The 23,794-nt window shown below is 41.0% G+C and overlaps 1 protein-coding gene across 8 annotated transcripts in view; it reads left to right on the top strand.

The window, feature by feature from the left end:
* The window catches only part of ankrd6b (ankyrin repeat domain 6b), a 175,388-nt gene that overhangs the window by 139,676 nt on the left and 11,918 nt on the right, over nt 1–23,794 (top strand). For all 8 annotated transcript variants that reach the window (XM_036147143.1, XM_036147146.1, XM_036147147.1 and 5 more), the window contains 4 exons: nt 10,191–10,295; nt 12,074–12,187; nt 12,339–12,509; nt 12,839–12,991. In XM_036147143.1, the coding sequence (XP_036003036.1) occupies nt 10,191–10,295; nt 12,074–12,187; nt 12,339–12,509; nt 12,839–12,991 (543 nt within the window). The remainder of the gene's footprint in view (nt 1–10,190; nt 10,296–12,073; nt 12,188–12,338; nt 12,510–12,838; nt 12,992–23,794) is intronic.

Here is a 23,794-nt window from a genome sequence, read left to right as displayed (position 1 = left end):
GGTTCACAGTTTTGGACCAATTATCAGAATTGTAAGGTAACGCTCATGGAGCCCAGGATGGAACATCAACATTGACCACACTCACACACAACTTAAGTTCAAAAATATGTATTGTTAACCATGAACGTGAACAATATGAACAATACCACAACAATATGAAGAAATAACAAAGTGCGCGCAATATAAAATAAAGAAAATTTGGGAAAAAAATTATGAGCTCAGTTTATTCTTCGTTTAGTATCGTTGGGGCCCTTTAATGTGTTTCACTGGTCCTACCACACCGCAGGTTTGGGAGGTTCGTTCAGTTCTTGTGTTCTGGCTCGTCATCTAATTCTATGGATCCCGTCAATCCAACCGATGCTTGGAATCAGCCCGGTGGCTATCCAGTGCTGGTATCCTCTTTATCGTGGACTACTGGTGTTGCTGATGCCTCTCTCTCAGCATCGAGAGTCACCAAGTCGTATCCTCTCAGGAAAAAAAAACCTGACCGCCGAGTAGGCAACATCAAATGTGGATTCTGGAATTTGCTCACAATGTTTTTTCAAACATTTCTCTAAGTTTGCGTATCAACTTCTTTTTCCCGAAGCAGAGAGCCCCTCGTGCAACCGGATGGTGTGTCCTCCTTCCAACTATCTCACAGAGCGCTGTGCGCAGCCACAATACTGCAATGCATCTCTCTCTCCATGCGCTGTACAGCGGAGTTAACCCCATAAATGCCAACTATCTCTCTCACACATTCATACAAACTAAACAACAGGCTTTTACTTCTAACAGCTTATGAAGCCTGGGCTACATACGGTTCATTTTCCATCAAAAATAAGAATCGGCTGCAAAGTATTGTCAATGCATGCAGTAAGATTGTTGGCTATTAATGACCTGAGTGACCTTTAATTCCAAGTCCTTAAAGATGGATCATTTTTGGATGATCTTAGCCATCGTCTGTGGGCAGAATTCTCCTTTTTACCATCGAGATGGGGATACAAAATGCCATATTGTAAGATGAAAAGAAATAACCCTTTGTTTTGCTGTTATTAGCCTTGTCAATTCTAGGTTCGCATGGTCTCTTTTGTTCTTTGTTTTGTTCTGTGGTTGTTTTTTTAATTTGTCTGTACAACAAATTTCCCCTTGGGGATAATAAAGTTTGCTTGACTTGACTCTGTCCCATATTAATACATGTCAGAATATTACTGTTGGTAGCATAACCCGTATTTTTGTAAATGGTAATGAAGACTGGGAGAATAAAGAACAGGAGGGAGAAAAGGCAGAGTGGTTTTCCCTTGCAAACCACTATTTAGTCAGTATTAACTGTGCTATTAGCTAATAGAGGAGCTATTGATAGCAAGTGATAGGTTGGAACACTACTTCAAAGATTTCCCATACTAGTTAGATTGTACAAATCAAAGAGAATATGCATTAGATTTGTGTTTACAGAACAAAATGAACTAAGTTAACTCCAACATGCAGATCTTTGAATGGTTCTATGTTGAAAAGGAATAGTAGGCAAGGCAAGGCAAATTTATTTATATAGCACAATTCAGTACAGAGACAATGCAAAGTGCTTTACATGATTAAAATACAGGAAAATAAAACAGAATAAAAGCAAGTAGGGATAGAATGTAGAAACAAAAGAACATTAAAAACAGTAGAACAGTTTAACTAGAACAGTCAAAGGCAATTTTAAACAAATGTGTTTTTAATCTTGATATAAAAGAACTCAGGCTTTCTGCACTTTTACAGTTTTCTGGAAGTTTGTTCCAGATAAGTGGAGCATAGGAACTAAATGCTGCTTCTCCGTGTTTGGTTCGTGTTCTAGGTATGCAGAGCAGGCTAGAGCCAGAAGACCTTAGTGGTCTGGAGGGTTGAAACAATGATAACAAGTCTGTAATGTATTTAGGTGCTAAGCCATTTAGGGATTTATAGACTAACAGAAGTATTTTAAAGTCTATTCTCTGAGATACAGGGAGCCAGTGTAATGACTTTAGAACTGGGGTTATGTGCTCTACTTTCTTAGTCCTAGTGAGGACGCGGGCAGCAGCGTTCTGGATCAGCTGTTCCACTTTTTAGGCAGACCTGTGAAAACACCGTTGCAGTAATCAATTCTACTAAATATAAACGCATGGATTAGTCTTTCCAGATCCTTCTGAGACATTAGTCCTTTAATCCTGGAAATGTTCCTCAGGTGATAGAAAGCTGACCTTGTAATTGTCTTTAGATGCTTTTGGAGGTTCAGGTCTGAGTCCATCATTACACCCAGATTTCGGGCCTGATCAGTGGTTCCTAGCTGAAGCGACTGAAGCTGTGAGCTAACTTTTGATCTCTCCTCTCTTTGTCCAAAGATTATTACTTCAGTTTTGTTTTTATTCAATTGAAGAAAGTTTTGACACATCCAGGCATTGATTTCTTCTGGGCATTTACTCAGTGCCTGAACTGGTTCATAGTCACCTGGTGACATGGTGATGTAGAGCTGTTTGTCATCTGCATAGTTATGGTAGCTGATGTTGTTTCTTATGATCTGAGCTAGAGGGAGCATGTAGATATTGAAGAGGAGGGGACCCAGGATGGACCTTTGGGGAACCCCACATGTGATTTTTGTCATCTTTGATGTAAAGTTACCTACTGATACAAAAAAAAGTCCCTGTTCTTTAAGTAGGATTTAAACCAGTTGAGAGCTGTACCAGAGAGGCCGACCCAGTTCTCCAGGCGTTCTAACAGGATGGAGTGATCGACAGTATCAAATACTGCACTGAGATCCAATAGTACCAGCACGGTGGTTCTTCCACAGTCTGTATTTATATGGATGTCATTAAACATCTTGATAAGGGCGGTCTCTGTACTGTGGTGAGCACGGAGGCCAGACTGGAAAACGTCAACGGCTGGTCATTGTTAAGAAGGTGTTTAATTGTTGAAACACAGCTTTTTCAATAATCTTACTGATAAAGGGGAGGTTTGAGATGGGCCTGTAGTTCTGGAGTAGAAGTTTGTCTAAATTGTTCTTTTTCAGCAGTGGTTTGACAATTGCTGTTTTTAGGGTCTGGGGGAAAACACTTGACAGAAGGGACGTGTTTATTATCTGAGTCAAATCAGACGCTATGACTGGTAAAACTTTCTTAAAGAAAACTGTGGGTAGAACATCAAAGCAGCAGGAGGAGGAACTGCTGAATGATCTGCTCTACGCTTTTGTAGTTTATTTGGCTGAATTGGGACATTTTGTCAGAAATGGTTCCAGCTGAATACAGCATTGGTTCTGGTGTTGATATGGTAGTACAAAGTGATCCTCTAATTTTTAGGATTTTCTCAGTAAAGAAGTTAGCTAATTCATTGCAGGCCCTGGTGGAGTGGAGTTCGGAAGTCACGGACACAGGAGGATTTGTTAACCTGTCGACTGTGGCAAATAGGACACAAGCATTATTAATGTTCGTGTTTATGATCTCAGAGAAGAAAGATTCTCTTGCATTTTTTAATTGTAAGTTATATCTGTAAAGTCTCTCTTTATAGATGTCATAGTGAATGTGGAGTTTAGTCTTTCTCCACCTGCGTTCAGCTTTTCGACACTCCCTTTTTTCACCTCTAACTGCTGGAGCATTTCTCCAAGGAGATTTTTTCTTCCCGGAAAGAACTTTCACTTTAACTGGAGCAATGCAGTAAAGGATGCCTGAGACTTTAGAATGAAAGTTATCTACTAGCTCTAGTTGCAGCCCAAGGTTGAAGTAGCAGAGTAAGCTTGAATAAAAGTTTCTGTGGTATTGTCCTTTAAAGGTGCGTTTTCTTACGATGTCCCTAAACATAGTTCGTACCGAGCTCTTTACCTGGAGAGCCAAATGTTCAAAAGAGTCGAATTTTCCCCAAAACACCTTTTTACACTTTAGTGAATCATTAAACAATGTTGCTACTCCTCCACCTTTCCTTTGCTGTCTGCTCTCACAAAGAAAATTGTAGTTTGGAGGTGTCGACTCCCAACAGAATAAGTTCTTCATTAGATTCATGTAACCATGTTTCTGTTAAAAACATTACATCAAGATTATTGTCAATAATGAAGTCATTAATTAAAAGGGATTTTCCTGACAGAGATCTAATGTTTAATAAACCCAGTTTATATGACTTAGTGGTTGATGATGTCTCTGTGACAGGTTGCATCTGACAGTTTATGACTTTTAAGTATTTGTTCCTGTTTATCCTTTTGTTTTTCTTATTTCTTTTTTTTATCTTTTTATTGAATTTTCTTATAGTGATACATAACATGACCAGTTATACATTTTCTTTTTCCCCTTTTTTTCCTCCCCCTCTTTCCCCTTTTCCCCTCCTTTCCCCTCCCTTCTCTAAAGTATCATCCTGTGTCTTCGACTTTCCCTCCCTCTAACCCTTCACTTATTTGTAAAGATAGAAATATATGTGTCTCTATGTCTCTATACATATACTTATATATTTCTATCTTCATGCATTGAACACAATATACATACATACAAACACACAAAAAACACACAAAAAAGAAGTAAAAAAAAAATAGAATGTATACATTCGTACATGCACACCTGTACATACACATATATATCCACCTACATACATATACATACATGAACACATATACACCTCCATATATGCATACGTGCATATATATATATATATATATATATATATATATATACGGACATACAGATACTCATACAAAAACATACCTATACATACAGCATATACACATACTTAAAAGGAAGAAAAATTAAAAAAAATATTTAATACTACTTAAATACCATTAATTCTTAGTACTAGAAATACCCAAAATAATAACCTGAGTGGTATATTGCTCGCAGTTTATCCATCAGCAGTTATGACTTATTTTGATTATATAATTTGACTGTCTATATCTGTTGTATGCAAATATTCAATCAGGCCGCCCCATACTCCCTCAAATTTGTCTGGTCTATGTTTTAGATTGTACATTATTCTCTCGTTGGGGATACAGGAGACTAGTTCACTAAGCCAAAAGAAGGGTAAAGGGGCTTCTTCGCTTTTCCATTTAAAAGCTATGCATTTATTGGCTATTGCCCAGGCTATTCTCATGAGCCTAACTTGCATTGAGGTGTCTCCCATGAGAGCTAGCCTTGGTTCAATTGGTAAATCAATTTTTGTCACTTTGGATATGGTTTTGAAAATTGTTATCCAGTAATTGGACAATTGTGAGCAGGACCAGAACATGTGGATAAGAGAGCCAATCTCTTTAGTTTTACACATTGGACAGTAGTGGGATATTGTCCGATTTATATTGTGTAGCCTTTCTGGAGTATAATAGATTCTGTGTATAAGGTTGTATTGAGTCAGCGTATGTTTGCTACTGTAGGAGAAGCGTTGAGCTTTTTCGCATATTTCCATCCATTCTTTGTTTTCAAAGTTATGACCCAAGTCAGCCGCCCATTTTCCTCTCGCTTTAAGTATTCCCTTTCCCAGCAGACCCATAATACTGTTGTACATGTGGGAAATAAATCCCTGGAGTCCCTTCTTACTATTCAGTGCATTGTCCAGGGTTTGTGTCTTGATGGCCAAAAGTTTACCACCCTGTTTTAGTTGAATATAATGTCTAAGTTGAATGAATTTAAAAAATTGTCTGTGATCTACACTCACTGGCCACTTTATTAGGTACCCCATGCTAGTAACAGGTTGGACCCCCTTTTGCCTTCAGAACTGCCTCAATTCTTCGTGGCATAGATTCAACAAGGTGCTGGAAGCATTCCTCAGGGAGTTTGGTCCATATTGACATGATGGCATCACACAGTTGCCGCAGATTTGTCGGCTGCACATCCATGATGCGAATCGCCCGTTCCACCACATCCCAAAGGCGCTATATTGGATTGAGATCTGGTGACTGTGGAGGCCATTTGAGTACAGCAAACTCATTGTCATGTTCAAGAAACCAGTCTGAGATGATTCCAGCTTTATGACATGGCGCATTATCCTGCTGAAAGTAGCCATCAGAAGTTGGGTACATTGTGGTCATAAAGGGATGGACATGGTCAGCAACAATACTCAGGTAGGCTGTGCCGTTGCAACAATGCTCAATTGGTACCAAGGGGCCCAAAGAGTGCCAAGAAAATATTTCCCACACCATGACACCACCACCACCAGCCTGAACCGTTGATACAAGGCAGGATGGATCCATGCTTTCATGTTGTAGACGCCAAATTCTGACCCTACCATCTGTCGCAGCAGAAATCGAGACTCATCAGACCAGGCAATGTTTTTCTAATCTTCTATTGTCCAATTTCGATGAGCTTGTGCAAATTGTAGCCTCAGTTTCCTGTTCTTAGCTGAAAGGAGTGGCACCCGATGTGGTCTTCTGCTGCTGTAGCCCATCTGCCTCAAAGTTCGACGTACTGTGCGTTCAGAGATGCTCTTCTGCCCACCTTGGTTGTAACGGGTGGTTATTTGAGTCACTGTTGCCCTTCTATCAGCTCGAACCAGTCTGGCCATTCTCCTCTGACCTCTGGCATCAACAAGGCATTTCCGCCCACAGAACTGCCGCTCACTGGATGTTTTTTCTTTTTCGGACCATTCTCTGTAAACCCTAGAGATGGTTGTGCGTGAAAATCCCAGTAGATTAGCAGTTTCTGAAATACTCAGACCAGCCCTTCTGGCACCAACAATCATGCCACGTTCAAAGTCACTCAAATCACCTTTCTTCCCCATACTGATGCTCGGTTTGAACTGCAGGAGATTCTCTTGACCATGTCTACATGCCTAAATGCACTGAGTTGCCGCCATGTGATTGGCTGCTTAGAAATTAAGTGTTAACGAGCAGTTGGACAGGTGTACCTAATAAAGTGGCCGGTGAGTGTAGATTATTATTTATTTACTAACTCCTGAAATGACATCAACGTCCCTTCTTTGTACAATTCCCTAAACGCCTTGATGCCTCTTGTGAACCATATGTGGGTAATACCATCTTTTAATACTTCAGGTAAAAGGGGGTTTCTATGGAAGGGGGTATTGTCATATAAAGATGAGTAACTTTGAGTTTTTTCATAGTTCAAGCCATATTTTATAGGTTTGTTTTATAAGTGGATTTATTGTAAGTGTGTGAAGCTGCTTCAGTGAGGGGACATATGGGATTGAAGATAGACACATAGAGTTTAAGTCGTGCTGTTCCAGCTGTATCCAAGAGCGGGGTTGCGTTAGGTTGGCTTTCCACATCCAGATTGTCCGACATTGTGCTGCCCAATAATAGGCCTCAAAGTTAGGGAGTTTCAGTCCCCCTTCCTGAGGTGCATCCTGAAGCACTCTTAGCTTAATTCTGGGGGTTTTGTTCCTGGACATTATTGAATTTGGTTGCTTGAAGAAGTATTTATGTATGGCAATGGGTAACATTTGGAACAAAAAAAGAAACTTTGGTAGGATATTCATTTTAATGCAGTTTATACGACCTATCAATGACAAGGGGAGATTTACCCATTTGCTGAGTTCTGCTTCTGTTTTTTTAAGTAGAGGTAGATAGTTCAGTGAGAAAGTCTTCGAGCGAACGTTCTGAAGGCCTAAGTATGTTCGTTTTTCTTGGCTCCATTGGAATGGAATATTGTGTCTCGATATTGTATTCCCGGCTACATTAAGCAGCATGATTACGCTCTTATTGAGATTAATCTTGTATTCCGAGATTGCACTGTAATCTCTTAGTGTTTCAAATAGTGGTGGTATTGATATCTTGGGTTCCGTTAGATAAAGTAAAATATCATCTGCATATAGTGAAATTTTGTGAGTTGCCCCTCCTATTTGTTTCCCTTTGATTAAGGGGTGTGACCTTATTGCCACGACCAGCGGTTCTATCGCTAATGCAAATAACAAGGGGGAGAGACCACAGCCTTGTCTTGTAGAGCGCGAGAGCATAATTTTAGAAGAAATTTCGTTATTTGTTTGTATTTGGGCCGTTGGGTAGAAACCCAACGGCCCAAATACAAACGAATTTCGGATCTATGTTTTGTAAATTGGTCAAAATGCTATATAGCATTTTGACCAATTTACAAAACATAGATCCGAAATTCATTCTATTCATTACGTCATACAGATAGGGCCATTCTATACGATCAAAGGCTTTCTCTGCGTCTAGAGATATAGCTATTACTGGGGAGTTATCCGTTTCCGATGTATATATAATGTAAAAAAGTCTTCTGACGTTGTCAATTGGGGAACGATTGTAGATAAATCCAGTTTGGTCTGAATTAATTAAATCTAGGATATGTTTCCCTAGACGCAGCGCAAGTATTTTCGAAAATATTTTGTAGTCAGTAGATAGAAGTGAAATAGGTCTATACGAACTACATACCTTTGGGTCTTTCCCTGGTTTAGGCAAAACCGTTATTAGCGCTAACTCTAACGATTCCAGCAATTTTCCAATTTCAATTGCATGGTTGTACATTTGCAATAATGGGTTAAGCAATTTAGGTAAGAAAGCCTTAAAAAAATCGGCCAGGAATCCGTCTAAGCCGGGGGATTTTCCTGATTTAATTTTGGAGACGGCTTCTACTATTTCATTTGATTTTATAAGTCCTTCTAGGCTCTCTTTTGCTATATCATCAAGTTTTACTAAATCGTATTTATCTAGGAATAGTTTCGTTTTCTTAGGCGAGCTACCTTGAGTATTTCATAAAATTGTTTAAAAGCATTGTTTATTTCTTTTGGATTAGTAATTGTATTGGGCCCAGAATTCAGGATGTGTATTTCTCTCTGGGCATCTTCTCTTCGAATTTGCCAGGCCAACAATTTTCCTTCTTTATCCCCTTGCTCGTAGAATGTTTGTTTTGTCCTTCTCATTGCATTCTCTATTTTCTGTGTGGTTATAGTATTGTATTTGTAATTGTAGTGTCCTTAGTTTTTGTCTAACCTCCTTATTCTGTGTGATCAAATACTCTCTTTCAAGTTGTTTTATTTCTTTTTCTAAGGATTCCACTTTTAATCTATATCTTTTACATTTACCATATGTGTAAGATATAATTTGGCCTCTAATATATGCCTTCATTGATTCCCAAACTACGTCTGGTGTAGCAGAGTTTTGATTTTTCTCAAAAAAGAGATCTAATTGATTATTAACAAACTCAATAAATTCAGAATCATTGAGCAGGTGGGAACTAAAGCGGCATCTTTTCAGAGAGCCAGAAGGCTCAGCAGAGGTGATCGAAATCATCAGCCCTGAGTGATCCGAAATAGTTCTTGCGAGATATTCACATGTATGGATTTTGTGAGTTTTAGCCAAGGGAACCAGGAAAAGGTCTATTCTTGAGTTACTGTCATGGGTTGGGGAGTAGAAGGAGTATTCCCGGACAGATTGGTTCTGACTCCGCCATATGTCGCACAGTCCGAAGTTACGCATCTCTGCCTTTAGTGTTGTTGCACCCAGAGCGGTCCAGGGAATCTCATTTCCTCAGGGAACCGTTTGTTTGCTGAGTCGCTGGGCTGGTAGTCACCGCTTAGAATCACAGGCAGGGTTGTTTAATTTCCATGCGCAGCGTTTACATCATAATTCACTTCAAGTCGACAGATTTTCAGTTCCATAACAGCTATCTTCTGTAAAGCTTGTCAAAGTCCATTGTGGTGAAGGTAGGCATCTTTTCAAAATCAAAATCAAAAATTAAGTAAAAGAAAATAAATAAAATAACTAAATCCAACTTTCTGTGGTTTTGGTTAAGAGATAAAAAGGAGATAAAAAGTAAAAGGCAGGAAGATGCAAGCAAGCAGGGAGCAGAGAAAAAAGCGCCCGAACAGGCAGAGAGGCCATGCATACCATCCATTTTCTAACATGCTTATCCCTATTGGGGTTACGAGGGGTGCTGGTGCCTATCTCTAGCTGCCAATGGATGAAAGACAGGGTACACCCTGGACAGGTCGCCAGTCTATCGCAGGCTACTGTTTTTTTTCCTGCATTTTCACACCTGGTTAAATCTGAGGCTGAAGTAATTCATCCCATGTGTTGGAGCAGGACGCTGTCTCCGCATGGTCCCCATATCCATAACGTTTACATTTGAAGGACAGTAAATAAAATTAGAATTTTTTTGCATTTTTTTTCCTTTGTACAGGAAGGGTATTTGGTGTTTTTCTTATTAAAATCGACAGAGATTAAAAAAAGCAATGCTAACGGTGAGAATATCCTGAGTTGTTTATTTTTTCTCTGTGTAACCTCATGTTAAGTGATGTGATTCATCTGTGATTGTGTCCAGGTGCAGAGTTTCATGCGTGGTAGGAGTCTGAGGAAGAGAAGAGAGAAACTGAAAGCTGAGGGCCGAGCTCGATCAGTGCCCAGAGATGAAATGTTCAGCTGTAATGTAAGTCAATGCATGGGTGTCATCCAATAACTGATAGTAAATTTAACTTTAATGGCCAAAAACCTGAATCTGTGTTTGTTTGAAAAAATACTTTGGAAATTATTATTATTTTCTGATTTCCTGATCCAGCTCACTGTTGAACCTGTCTCAGTTATTTCTGACCATTCTCATTCATTTTGATCTAGGAGGAATAAATTATAAATCTCTCTTCTAATACCCATGATTACAACTTGCTTCAAACACCGCTAATAAAGTACAGCTGCTTTTCATCAGTCATCATTCACAAATTCCACTGGACCCTGCAAATCTTCTTACTTTGTCAACAGCAAAGGCCTCCAGTCCACCAACAGCTTTTGTCCAGAACTGAAAACTGTCAGTTCACTTATTTGATGTGTTGGTCAATGTTACTTTGCAATGCAATATGAATTAAAATTCATATCAACATACAGTTATTTATCAAGATCCACAAATATATTGTGATATTTAAAATCAGTTCTTCATTACAATAATAATGTTAAATGCAGCTGCGAGTCAGATTAAACCTCCTTCACCGGAAATCCAACAATACATGTAATTTTTAACCAGTTAAAGGTATACTATGCAACCGGGGTTGATTTTCCAGCGAGGCTCCCCTCAGAGGGCGAAAGTAAAAGTGCACTGTCGTAAAGATGCTCAGCTGTTCTGGATTCTCCGTCAAGCCAGGCGCGGTTGTTTTGAGCTTAGCAGACAGGCGAACGCAACGAAAAGTGGAAAAAACGGCAGTACAAACAATGACTAACACAGTGAAGGTATGAACATCAAGCTTCCCGCAGCGCTATCTTGGCGAGGCGGTCGCCGCCGCCTCGCCAGTTTTATTATTATTATATATATATATATATATATATATATATATATATATATATATATATATATATATATTTTTTTTTTTTTTTTTTTTTATGTTGGCGAGACGCTACCGCCACCGCCTCGCCAAGCCGCCGCCGCCTCGCCGCCGCCGCGGTAGCGTCTCGCCAACATAAAAAAAAAAAAAAAAAATAATAATAATAATAATAAAACTCGATATGTTTGCATGTTTATTTGACGTTAACACGCGGTTCTTTGTTGTTCGCGCGTGCATATAGTGAATGGCAGGGCAAAAACACATGGAGTTCTCGCGGTAAAGCGAGACTTCTGTGTGTGCGGGCCGTGAGCTCTTGCAATTGCAAGTGCGGTATTTCCCCCACAGACCCCCAGGGCGGCCGAGAAAACCTTTGTTCGACCTGAAATGACTCATTTAATCATCCAAAACGGTATGGAACACATTAATTAACTGAAAAATGTTGCATAGTATGCCTTTAAATTACAAAAGGTTTGGGGGGAGTGATGCATTCAGGAGCATTGTGATACAATGAGCTTCCAGTGAAATATATGGTTGCTCTGGAAATGTTTTCTCGATTGTCACAATTTTGTTATAACCATTGAATGTGGAAATTTCAAGTTATGAACTCACTGCTGATGATGCTGGCTTGTGCGCACAAAAATTTGCCTCCTAGCAAGAGGTATTTTCATAAATTAGGTTTTCTCCATACACTTATTTGTCCTTTTAGTTAGCTTAAGGTTTAAAAGAATCATTCCTTTTACACCCTGAATTTGCTGCATCATGTGTATATTGTGTAGTTTCTAGAGCAAAGGTGCCATTGTTTACATGATTCGAAAATATTTTTTTCTGCCCCACATTTCAAAACCTAATGATTATTCAGGAAAAGGCAGTTAAATATTCTGCTTCCTGTTTTTGGCAGGACAGTGCATCTGCTGCAGACGACACCAAGAGCAGCGACCCAGCAACTCTTCAACAAACTGGTTGGACAGAGTCAAACACCAGAAGAGAGAAGGTCAGGAAGCAGAAAAAAAAGGTAAAATAAATTAAGCAGGGGCCTGCCCTGTTGTTTAAGACAGGAGTACATGAAAAACTGTGTGCAGAGCTGTTCCTCTGTAACTACAGGAAAGGACAATAATTATTTAATTAATTAATTAATTAAGTAAATCTGGACATTACTTTGGCAGCCCTCTTTATCCGAACCGCTTCGCCAGAGAGAGACCAGGCACACCGAAGCTATTCACAGGAGGAAAAACAAACCACAGGGAGCCTCCCCTTATGCATCCATTCCGCCTCACAGCTATAAAGCTTATCAGCTTTACACACTATATAGGGGCAAGGATGGCAAGATCATGCAAGTAAGGACACAAGCTCTTCTTTGGTCAGTCAAGACTTTTTGTTCTTCATCTGCATGTTCTATTACCACAGTTGTAATGACCTGTTAATTGTGCTAGTATGTTTAAAAACTGCTGATCATATTTTATCCTATAGGCTTTTCTAGGTTGACAGAGATAGTTCAGCAAATAGCCAAAAATTCCATGAGCTGAATACATCACCCTGCATGCTAGCTCAGACTGCCATAGTTGTTTTACGTTCCTGAGTGAGTCTACCTACCAGGTCTGCTGAGAGCAGCTGGAGCTCTCAGAAGAGCTGACCCAGTGACTCTCTGTGTCTGGTTGTGCTGTAGGCTCCGTTGAACGGCTGCCGCTGTGACCCACTTATCAGTAAACTGGAAAACCAGCTGGAGGCCACCAAGGAGGAGATGAAGAATGAGATCCATACGATCGAAGACATGATGAACAAAAAGTTGGGTCAGTTGGACCGCAAGAACAAACACCAGGTAAACATGGCCAATTCAAAGCATCTCCATGAGCAAGGAGACTATAACTGCCCCAAAGGTTTTTTTGTCTGGTGCAGAATATAGCCATGCTCAAACTGATGTTTAACCAGCATCTATTCTTTCTTTGCTACACAGCATGTCTTCAATTAACAGCACACACTGTGAAAAATTATATTGAATGCACAAAATAAATATAAATGTTCACTGACATTTACAACCAAATAAAACACTCATCCAAAATGAAATACTTAAACATACCATGTGTTCTGACCAAACATTAGGAGAATTTACTGTCTATATTGTCCGTTTTTTAGCTCAAACCCTGTTGTCTTCTGGCTGACGTCAATAGCCTCCGGCAGAATGTAAGCTCGCACATCTACTGTAGGCTCAATACTCAATCTCACCAACAGCTGTCAGTAACACAAAATGTAAATTATATCATCAGTATTGAAAATGACATTAAATTTGTACAAATACATTTATTTTCTCTGTGATAGCTACACTGCCACCAAAATTACAAGGGATTTACACTATCAAGTATTGAACAAAATTAAATCTTGTAATTCTCCGTAAATTAATCAACAGTCAAAATATGCTTTTAATAAGTGACATTTTTACCACAAGGTGGGGCTTGAGACCTGTGTCTGTAGACCAAAATAAGATTTGTAACAAGCCACGCCTCTCTACCTCCGCTCCAGCTTCAACCCAGCACCCATTCCCCCGAACCCCACACAGCAAAACAGCATCACCTTTCAGAGGAACATGTCTAGTGAAGAAGAAGTAACTCATAACTTTATAATCATTTTAGCAAGAGAACAATTTGATCCGCTGGGCGTGTTCTCCACCATTTTGTGCCTGGCTGTGGCATTTTACGGGCAGGGAGGGGCTAAGCCCTGAGTGGCAGCTATTCATGTGCACCTACATGCACGAGCGCCCAGCCTGGCTATGTAAACAAGAGAATGGACAACACACAGAGATGGTGTGTGATGTCATACCATAGTTCGTCTGAAAAGATAGCTTTAGTTCTTCACAAAACTATTTTTTAGCTCATTCTATATCTTAAATAAGGAAAATTAGCTTATTTAAACAAAATTACTTGCTTAAAGATTGTCTATTTATGTTTGAGTTAGCCTTTGTACCCTTTTACTGTAGCTTAGAAATAATTTTCAACTAATACCAGAAGATGGGCAGAATTGCATTACTTAAAATTAATATTCTTCCAAGGCTTCTTTACTATTTTCAAATGGTTCCTATTTTGTTAAACCAAATATTAGGCTGTATCAGCTGGCTGCACAGAGAGCAGAGAGCAAATACAGAGAGCAAATACATCAGCCTGCCAGATGTTTACACCCACACAGACATACCTGTAACGAAAGAGAATGTTCCGGTAGAGAAAGACCTGGAAAGATGGCTGTATCTGCGGAAAGAAGTGCGGCTACCACAGATCGACGCAGATGTGGAGTCGCTCATCGGAATGAATGCTCACTCTGCAATTGAGCCGTGGAAGATAATCCACAGTCAAAACGATGGGCCTTATGCCATAAAGACAACCCTTGGCTGGGTAGTGAATGGCCCTCTGAAGAAAGTGAATGACCACAAACCAAGTCATTTCAGTCATGGTGCTTCAGTCAACAGTGTGAACAGCATGCTGTTGCGGCAGTACAATCATGACTTTCCGGAGCAAGTCTGGGAAGAGAAGTCAGAAATGTTGCAAGAAGACATCCAATTCATGCAGTGTGTGACACAAACAATCAAGAAAATCGATGGACACTACTGCATTGGTATGCCTTTTAAAAACAAAGACATTGTGATGCCGAACAACAAGACGCTCATTGCTGAGCAACGAGCATCGAGCCTGAAAAGGAAACTTGCTGAGAACACCAGCTTCCATGACGACTACACAGCCTTCGTGTCAGATCTGCTGAGCAAAGGCTACGCGGTGGAAGTCCCTGCCAACGAGCGCAACCGCAACGATGGCCGAGTATGGTATATTCCCCATCATGGCGTGATCCATCCACAGAAGGGGAAGTTGCGGGTCGTCTTTGATTGCGCCTCTTCGTTCCAAGGGAAGTCGTTGAACGAGGAGTTGTTACAGGGGCCAGACCTCACAAACAGTCTGGTTGGAGTCCTGACAAGATTTCGCTTTGATCACATTGCACTCATATCAGACATAGAGGCAATGTACCACCAGGTGAGAGTCCCTGATCCTGATCTTTTGTGATTCCTCTGGTGGCCAGAGGTAGATCTGAACCAGCCTCTGCGTGAGTACAAGATGGTTGTCCACCTGTTCGGGGCCAAGTCCAGCCCAAGCTGTGCCAACTATGCTCTGCATCGGACTGCAGAGGATGTGAAAGATAGGTCATCACCTGAGGCAGTAACCACAATTCTCGAGCACTACGTAGACGATTGTCTAGTCTCAGCGTCTGACGAGAAGAAGGCTACTTCCTTGATCAAAGACCTCCTTGCACTCTGCGAAAGTGGAGGATTCCATTTGGCTAAATGGTCTAGCAACAGCCGTAAAGTATTGTCATCACTTCCCGAACATGAGCGTGCGAAGGAGATAGAGAATCAAGATCTGGACAGGGATGAGCTGCCAATGGAGAGGGCAGTTGGAGTGGACTGGTGCATAGAATCAGATTCTTTCAAGTTCTGCATCCTTGTGAAGAACATGCGTGTCACCAGAAGGGGTATCCTATCTGTCGTAAGCTAAATTTACGACCCCCTTGGCTTCCTGTCGCCGTTCATCCTTCTGGCTAAGACCATTGTGCAAAATCTCTGTCGATTGAAACTTACTTGGGACGATGACATTCCTGAAGACATTGCAAACAGATGGTTTGCCTGGCTTTTTGACTTGAGCCGGTTTGCCAGCTTCTCTGTCAAGAGATGCATCAAACCTGAGGGATTTAGTTTAGTAGTGTCAGCGCAGCTACACCATTTTTCTGACGCTAGTGAGAAGGGCTATGGAGTTGTCAGCTGCGTTCGCATTGAAAACAGCCACGGTCAAGTACATTGCTCGTTTCTTCTAGGAAAATCCAGAGTGGCGCCGCTCAAGCCAATCACTGTGCCACGTCTTGAGCTGGCTGCGGCTACCATTGCGGTAAAAATGGACAAGCTCATGAAGCTTGTCCACGCATCACGAGCAATGAAGGCAGAGCACTTCATGGAGTGTCAGAGTTGGACTGAAGGACCTGACTTCCTTGTCAAGGACGAGTCTCACTGGCCGGTCCTCTCAGAATTCTTAAGAAAGATAAGTGATGATGATGCCGAGGTGAAGCGCAAGATCACTGTGAACATCATCAACGCTGTTAACTCAAGCACAGACCCTCTCTTCAAGCTGATTCATCAATATTCTAGCTGGCACAGTCTAAGGAAGGCCATCGCCTGGATGTTGAGGCTGAAGGAGTTGCTCAGAAATCTGTGTGAACAAAGGAAGATCTTTGAGTCTCAAACCCAGTCTCAAGATAGTCAAACTGTGAAGCCCAAGATCGTTGAAGATCATATGCAGAAGTGGAAATCTGGCCTGAAAGGAACCCATCTTACTGTCAAGGACATCAGGAGAGCAGAAACTGTTATCATCCAGTTTAGCCAAAGACAAACCTTTCATAAGGAGCTTTGTGCACTGGAAAAGTTTCCAGAGCTTCCTGTTTGCGGTAAGGCGTATTGTGTCACTTCCTGTTGTCACGGTGTGAATTTGCGGTCTGTTGCTCCAGACTCTCTCGCTCTTATCTTTAATCTCTTTGCTGTGACCTCTGTTTCTAACACATAAGCACTTTTAAAACATTCTCTGTTGCTGCACATCGCGCTTGGGAACTCCTCGTGTTTCACACGGTTTGCTTTGTGGCGTGGTAAAAGGGCGCTAGCCTAACTTTAGCCTAGCCTAGCCTAGCTCCATAATGGCTTCCCCACTTACTCTCTCCTCCGCTTCTCTGTCTCTGTCTACGTCTCCCCTATCTGCTGCTCTCTGTGTCAGATGTTTAGCTATTCCTCTGACTCATTTAGTGATAATGGTATTTGTAATAAATGTTGTATTTTTGTAGCTTTGGAGGCGAGGGTGTCAGAATTGGAGACCCGTATCCGTGCTGTTGAAAAACCAGCTGATAGCCGCCCCTTTGCTAGCACGGAGCCACATAGACCTAGTGTTACTTCACTTAGTGGTCTTCCAGAAGCAGCACCCATGCAGCCGGGTAACCAGGCCGGCTGGGTGACGGTTCGTAGGAAGCATAGCTCTAGATTCCAGCCCCCAGGTCACCACCAACCCATCTGCGTTTCTAACAAATTTTCCCCACTCAGCGACACACCCGCTGAGAAGCTGGCTCTGGTGATTGGGAGCTCTGTAGTCAGAAACGTGGCACTAGAGACACCAGGGCCCATAGTTAAATGCCTGCCAGGGGCCAGAACGGGCAAAACTGCTGGCTAAGGATAAGCGTAAATACAGTAAGATTGTTATTCACGCTGGAGGTACTGACACCCGGTCACGCCGATCGGAGGTCACTAAAGTTGGCGTTGCTTCGGTGTGTGAGTTTGCTAAAACAATGTCGGACTCCGTAATTTTCTCTGGTCCCCTGCCTGATCTGACCAGTGATGACATGTTTAGCCGCATGTCATCATTCAACCACTGGTTGTCTAGGTGGTGTCCTGAAAACAACGTGGGCTACAGTGATAACTGGCAAACTTTCTGGGGAAAACCTGGTCTGAGAGACGGCATCCATCCTACTTTGGATGGTGCAGCTCTTCTTTCTAGGAATCTGGCCAGATTTATTAGTTCTCCTAAATGCTGGGTCCAGGGTCCAGACCAGGAAGCAGAGCCGTAGTTTAACACACCCCTCTGCAGCTTCTGTACTGTTACCCACCCATTATCCTATTGAGACGATGTCTTTCCCACGGCCAAAACTTAACAGATCAAAAACTGATCTAAAAGGAACAAATCATAAAAATCAATACGGCTCACCTTGAACCAAAAAATAAAACAATTAAATGTGGTCTATTAAATATAAGGTCTCTCCCTCCAAAGACTTTGTTAGTTAATGAATTGATTTCTGATAATCAGATTGATTTATTTTGTCTCACAGAAACCTGGTTACAAGAGGACTACGTTAGTATAAATGAGTCAACTCCCTCCAATTATTCAAATTTCCACATTACTAGATCTGTGGGAAGAGGAGGAGGAGTGGCAACCATCGTTCAGTCTGATTTATTAATTAGTCCAAGGCTAATTAAATCAAATCAAAAGAACTACAGTTCTTTTGAACATTTAACCCTCAGTTTCCCTTATCCAAATTGCAAAGCGATAAAACCTCTTCTGTTTGTTGTTTTGTATCGTCCACCAGGCCCTTACACCCAGTTTTTGGATCAGCTGTCAGACTTCTTATCTGATTTGGTGATAAACACTGACAAGGTTATTATAGTGGGTGATTTTAACATTCATGTTGACACAGAATATAATAACCTTAGTGTAGCCTTTAAAACTATCCTAGATTCAATTGGTTTTGCTCAAAATGTGCATAAACCAACGCACTCTTGGCTCCATACTTTAGACCTTGTGCTGACATATGGCATTGATTGTGAAGAATTAACTTACAACCCTGTCCTATCTGATTATTTTTTTTAATAACATTTCAGTTTAATCTAACTGAGTTCTCCACCCCCAAAAGAGGGTTCCATTATAGTAGATCTTTATCGGACAATGCTGCATCAAACTTTAAAGAGTCTGTCCCCCTTTTAATATCGTCAGTATTGCAGAAATGCCCTGCAGATAGCAGCAATGTTGTTTCTTCCCATTCACATATAGATGTCTTTGTTAACGGTATGACTTCGTCATAGCCTTCTGCATTAGACAATGTAGCTCCCTTGAAAAAGAAGGTGATTATTCACAGGAAGCTGGCTCCCTGGTTTAATTCAGAGCTGCGTTCCTTGAAGCACAATGTTAGGAAATTGGAGAGAAAATGGCGCTTTACACACCAAGAGGAATCCTACCTAATCTGGAGGGAAAGTCTTCGCCGAGTTAGAGCAGCATATTTTTCATCATTAATTGAGGAGAACAAAAATAATCCTAGATTTCTCTTGAGTACAGTTACCAAACTTACACAGAGTCATAGCTCCGTTGATCCATCCATTCCCTTAGCTCTTAGCAGTAATTATTTTATAGGATTCTTCATAAATAAAATTGATTCCATTAAAAAAAAAATTGGCATCCTCCCAAACATGATTACCTCGTCCTCAGTAAGTGAGGCAGCGTTGGAGGAGGAATCTTCAGAACCTGCGCGGTGCCTGAACTGTTTAGAAGCAGTAGAGCTTTCTGAGCTATCTAAAATATTAGCCCCATCTAAACCTTCTACCTGTGTGTTAGACCCAATCCCAACCAAATTGTTTAAGGAGGTATTCCCTTTGATCAGTGGTCCTATTTTAGACATGATTAATCTATCCTTAGTAAATGGATATGCACCACAGGCTTTTAAAGTAGCTGTTATTAAACCTTTACTTAAGAAACCTTCTCTTGATCAAGATGAGTTAGTAAATTACAGACCTATATCTAATCTTCTTTTCTTATCTAAAATTCTTGAGATAGTTGCTAATCAACTCTGTGAACATTTACAAAGTAATAACCTACTTGAGGAGTTTCCGTCAGGCTTCAGAGCTCATCATAGCACTGAAACAGCTCTGGTGAAGGTCACCAATGATATGGCCTCAGATAATGGATTTGTGTCTATACTTGTCCTGCTAGATCTCAGTGCTGCATTTGACACAGTTGATCACAATATTCTCCTACAAAGACTTGAGCATACTGTAGGGATTAAGGGAAAAGCATTAGGCTGGTTTAAATCTTATCTGTTGGACAGATTCCAGTTTGTTCATGTTAATAATAAATCTTCTTCAAACTCTAGGGTCACTTGTGGAGTACCACAGGATTCAGTCCTTGGACCAATTCTCTTTACTATATATATGCTTCCGATTTAAAATTATCAAAATTATCAGACAGCATGGGATTAATTTCCACTGTTATGCTGATGACACTCAGCTATATTTATCCATAAATCCTGATGAATCCAATCAATTACTTCGACTGCAGGCATGTCTTGATGACATCGAAAGCTGGATGACTTTAAATTTTCTGCACTTAAATTCTGACAAGACAGAAGTTATAATCTTTGGACCAGAGTCTTCAAAAAATAAACTTCTTAATCAATCACTTAATCTGGATGGCATTAACTTGACCTCTGGTAATAAAGTAAAAAATATTGGTGTTATTATCAGGAAGTCCACAAAATGCAGTTCAAAGTCTTCAGCTGATCCAAAATGCTGCAGCAAGAGTTCTGATGAAAATCAACAAAGGGATCATATTTCTCCAATTTTAGCTTCCCTTCACTGGCTTCCTGTTAAATCAAGAATAGAATTTAAAATTCTTCTTCTAACGTATAAAGCCCTTAATAATCAAGCTCCATTATATATCAGAGCTCTGAATACCCCATATATTCCTAACAGAGCACTTCGCTCTCAGACTGCAGGTCTACTGGTGGTTCCTAGAGTCTGCAAAAGTAGAATGGGAGGCAGATCCTTTAGCTATCAGGCTCCTCTCCTGTGGAACCAACTCCCAGTTTTGGTCCGTGAGGCAGACACCCTGTCTACTTTTAAGACTAATGTCAAATAGAGTGGCTCATGTTACCCTGAGCTACCTCTATAGTTATGCTGCTATAGGCTTAAGCTACTGGAGGACATCAGGGCCTATTTTTCTCACTCCACTGATTTCTACTGTTCTCCAGTCTACTGTTCTCCAGATTTGCATTGTATTACATTGAAATGACTGTCATTTCAGCTTTTAACTTTTTGTTCTCTTTCTTTTTTCATCATAGTAGGTACACCTGTTCTGATGTTCTGTTAACTGTGACATCATCCAGAGAATACAGATCACCAGCTATTACCATCTAATGTAGAAAAGATTACTGGATCAATGTGTGCTTCTGTGCTTTTTTGTCTGTCTTGTTGTGTCTCTGCTCTGTCTTCTGTAACCCCCGGTCGGTCGAGGCAGATGACCGTTCATACTGAGCCCGGTTCTGCTGGAGGTTTTTCCTTCCCGCTAATGGGTGTTTTTTTTCTTTCCACTGTCGCTTCATGCTTGCTCAGTATGAGGGATTGCTGCAAAGCCATGGACAATGCAGACGACTCTCCCAGTAGCTCTATGCTTCTCCAGGAGTGAATGCTGCTTGTCGGGACTTTGAAGTAATCAACTGGTTCCCTCATATAAGAAATTTTTGACCAATCTGTATAATATGATTGATTTGACTTTGTAAAGTGCCTCGAGATGACATGTTTCATGAATTGCCGCTATATAAATAAAATTGAATTTAATTGAATTGAAAAGGGTGATCTGGTTAAGAGAAGCAGTTTTATCATGAGATTGGATCCATTCGTCCAAGACGGTGTCCTCTGGGTTATTGGAAGACTGCATCAGGCAGCCTTGCCGGAACACACAAGGCATCCGGCTATTCTAGCCAAGAATAATCATGTCACAACTCTGATCATCAGGAACGCACATGACGAGACTGGGCATGGAGGGAGGAACCACACCCTTGCTCGACTGAGAGAAAGAGTCTGGATATGCAAAGGGAATGCAGCAGTGAGAAGTGTGCTTTCAAAGTGTGTGAACTGCCGAAAGAGTCAAGCTGCAGTTGGTGAACAGAAGATGGCAAATCTACCACCAGATCGTCTTCAGCCAGATCACCCACCTTTCACCAACGTCGCCATGGGCTATTTCGGCCTCTTTGAAGCCATGCGTGGACGAGCGCAAGTCAAGAGATACGGAGTCTTGTTTACTTGCCTTACAATCCAAGCCGTCCACATTGAAATCACACACTCACTTGACACAGACTCCTGTATAAATGCTGTGAGACGTTTCATTGCGAGACGAGGACAAGTGGAAGTCATGAGATCCGATAATGGTACGAATCTGGTAGCTGCAGAACACAAGCTCTATAAGGCCTTGAAGGAATGGAATCAGTACCAGATTTCTGAAGCTCTGCTGCAAAGAGGAGTTACCTGGATTTTCAACCCACTTGCTGGGTTGCACCACGGCGGGATCTGGGAGCGCCAAATAAGAACAGTGCGCAAGGTACTTACCAGTGTCCTGAAGCTTCAGTGTCTAGACGACAAATGTCTGCACACTGTGATGTGCGAAGTGGATCAACAGCAGACCCCTTACCAAGTCATCTGATGATGTTGATGACCTCGAGCCACTGACACTGAATCATCTTCTTCTGCTCAAGGGAAGGCCAGCACTCCCTCCTGGCACGTTTCAGAAAGAAGATCTGCACTGCAAACGAAGATGGAGGCAGGTGCAGTATATCGCCGACATCTTCTGGAAGCGTTGGTCTAGAGAATACTTGCCTACAAGAACGGCAGAAGTGGCTGGAGAAGAAGAGAAACGTGAAAGAGGGGGACGTCGTGCTCATAGTGGATGAAAGGGCTCCAAGAGGGTCCTGGTTGATGGCAAGAGTGGAGAAGACCATCCCCGACGCCCAAGGGTTCGTTCTTCGGGTCCTTGTGAAAACGAAGACCAACACCCTTGAGAGACCTATTGACAAGTTGTCTCTTGTTGGAGGCAGAAGAATCTCATGGAAAGTGAAAGACATTTCATCCAGTTAATTGTCTGTTAACTAATGTACTTAAGTTAGTTCATGTTTAGACCTTAGTACATTTACGTAATGGGGATTTGAGTATAGAAAATGACTCTTCAGTTTATTTATTGTAATTGTCATCCGCATGATGAGCAATTAGGGGCCGGAAATGTTGGTGCCATTTTTCTATTCCGTAATTTATGCTCATATTTAGTTATAAATATTCTATGATATGCAAATACGAAACATATCCAAAAATAATGATTGCATTATAACTACATTACTGCTTTACTATGTTTATAATTTCCTTTTAGTTTAATTGGCATTCAGTTTAATGCTTAAAATTATCTTGAATGGATAGCTGATAGGAACTGACGCTGAGTAATGACGTTTTTCGGAGCTTGCGCGTCTCGGGAATGTAAAAAAAACTGACGTGTGTTTGTTTTTACTGGAAATAAAGACGGGGCGAACACACTGTTTTCTACCGTCATTCAAGCTTTAACACGCGTAGACTCGTTCATTCTGTCTGACTGAGTGGTTATTTGCATTCATCTGAAGAAAGAAATGGTTAACATTTTAAGCACGGACATTTAGCCACTACAGTTCTGTTTGTTGTCTGCGTTAACTTCCAAAATCAATAAAGATATGATTTAAAAAAACTAATACCAGAAGTTTTTGAACTGGTCTCTCAAGTAAAGATGGTTGTTTTAGATGGTCACTTTCCCTTGCCGAATCTCTTTGTCATATTTGGAGTTTAACCTTTCACACTAAACTATCGTCATCTTTACTTGTTTCGTCTACCTTTGCCAATTTTCACTTGACTCTATGAATGTTGTCCTTTTAGACAATCACTAAGTTTGCAACCTGTACATTTATTTTAGGCACATCCTACTGTTGTCTCAAACTGATGCTGGTTAAGCATTGTTTGCGGCATCTGCTCCAGGACTGCTCTGTCTTCTTCTCTCATGAATCTACCAGGAGGTGGTAGTGGACCTGATTCTTTCATTGTGAGCAAATTATTAGGTGTCAAAGCCTCACCCAAATCGCTCATTGATTGTATCTGTTGTGATTGGACGGCGGTTCATGACTGACAATGTCTTGTTAAAGAAAATTCTCAATGAGCTGTCATCTAACCTTCTCTGGCTTGTGCTAGGACAGACATTTCTAACTGTCCTGATCTGGCATTCCCAAACAC

Source organism: Fundulus heteroclitus, chromosome 15 (assembly GCF_011125445.2).
Source record: "Fundulus heteroclitus isolate FHET01 chromosome 15, MU-UCD_Fhet_4.1, whole genome shotgun sequence".
Taxonomy (NCBI): domain Eukaryota; kingdom Metazoa; phylum Chordata; class Actinopteri; order Cyprinodontiformes; family Fundulidae; genus Fundulus; species Fundulus heteroclitus.
The sequence above is the reverse complement of the archived record's forward strand: the minus strand, read 5'-3'. Positions and strand labels throughout refer to the sequence as shown.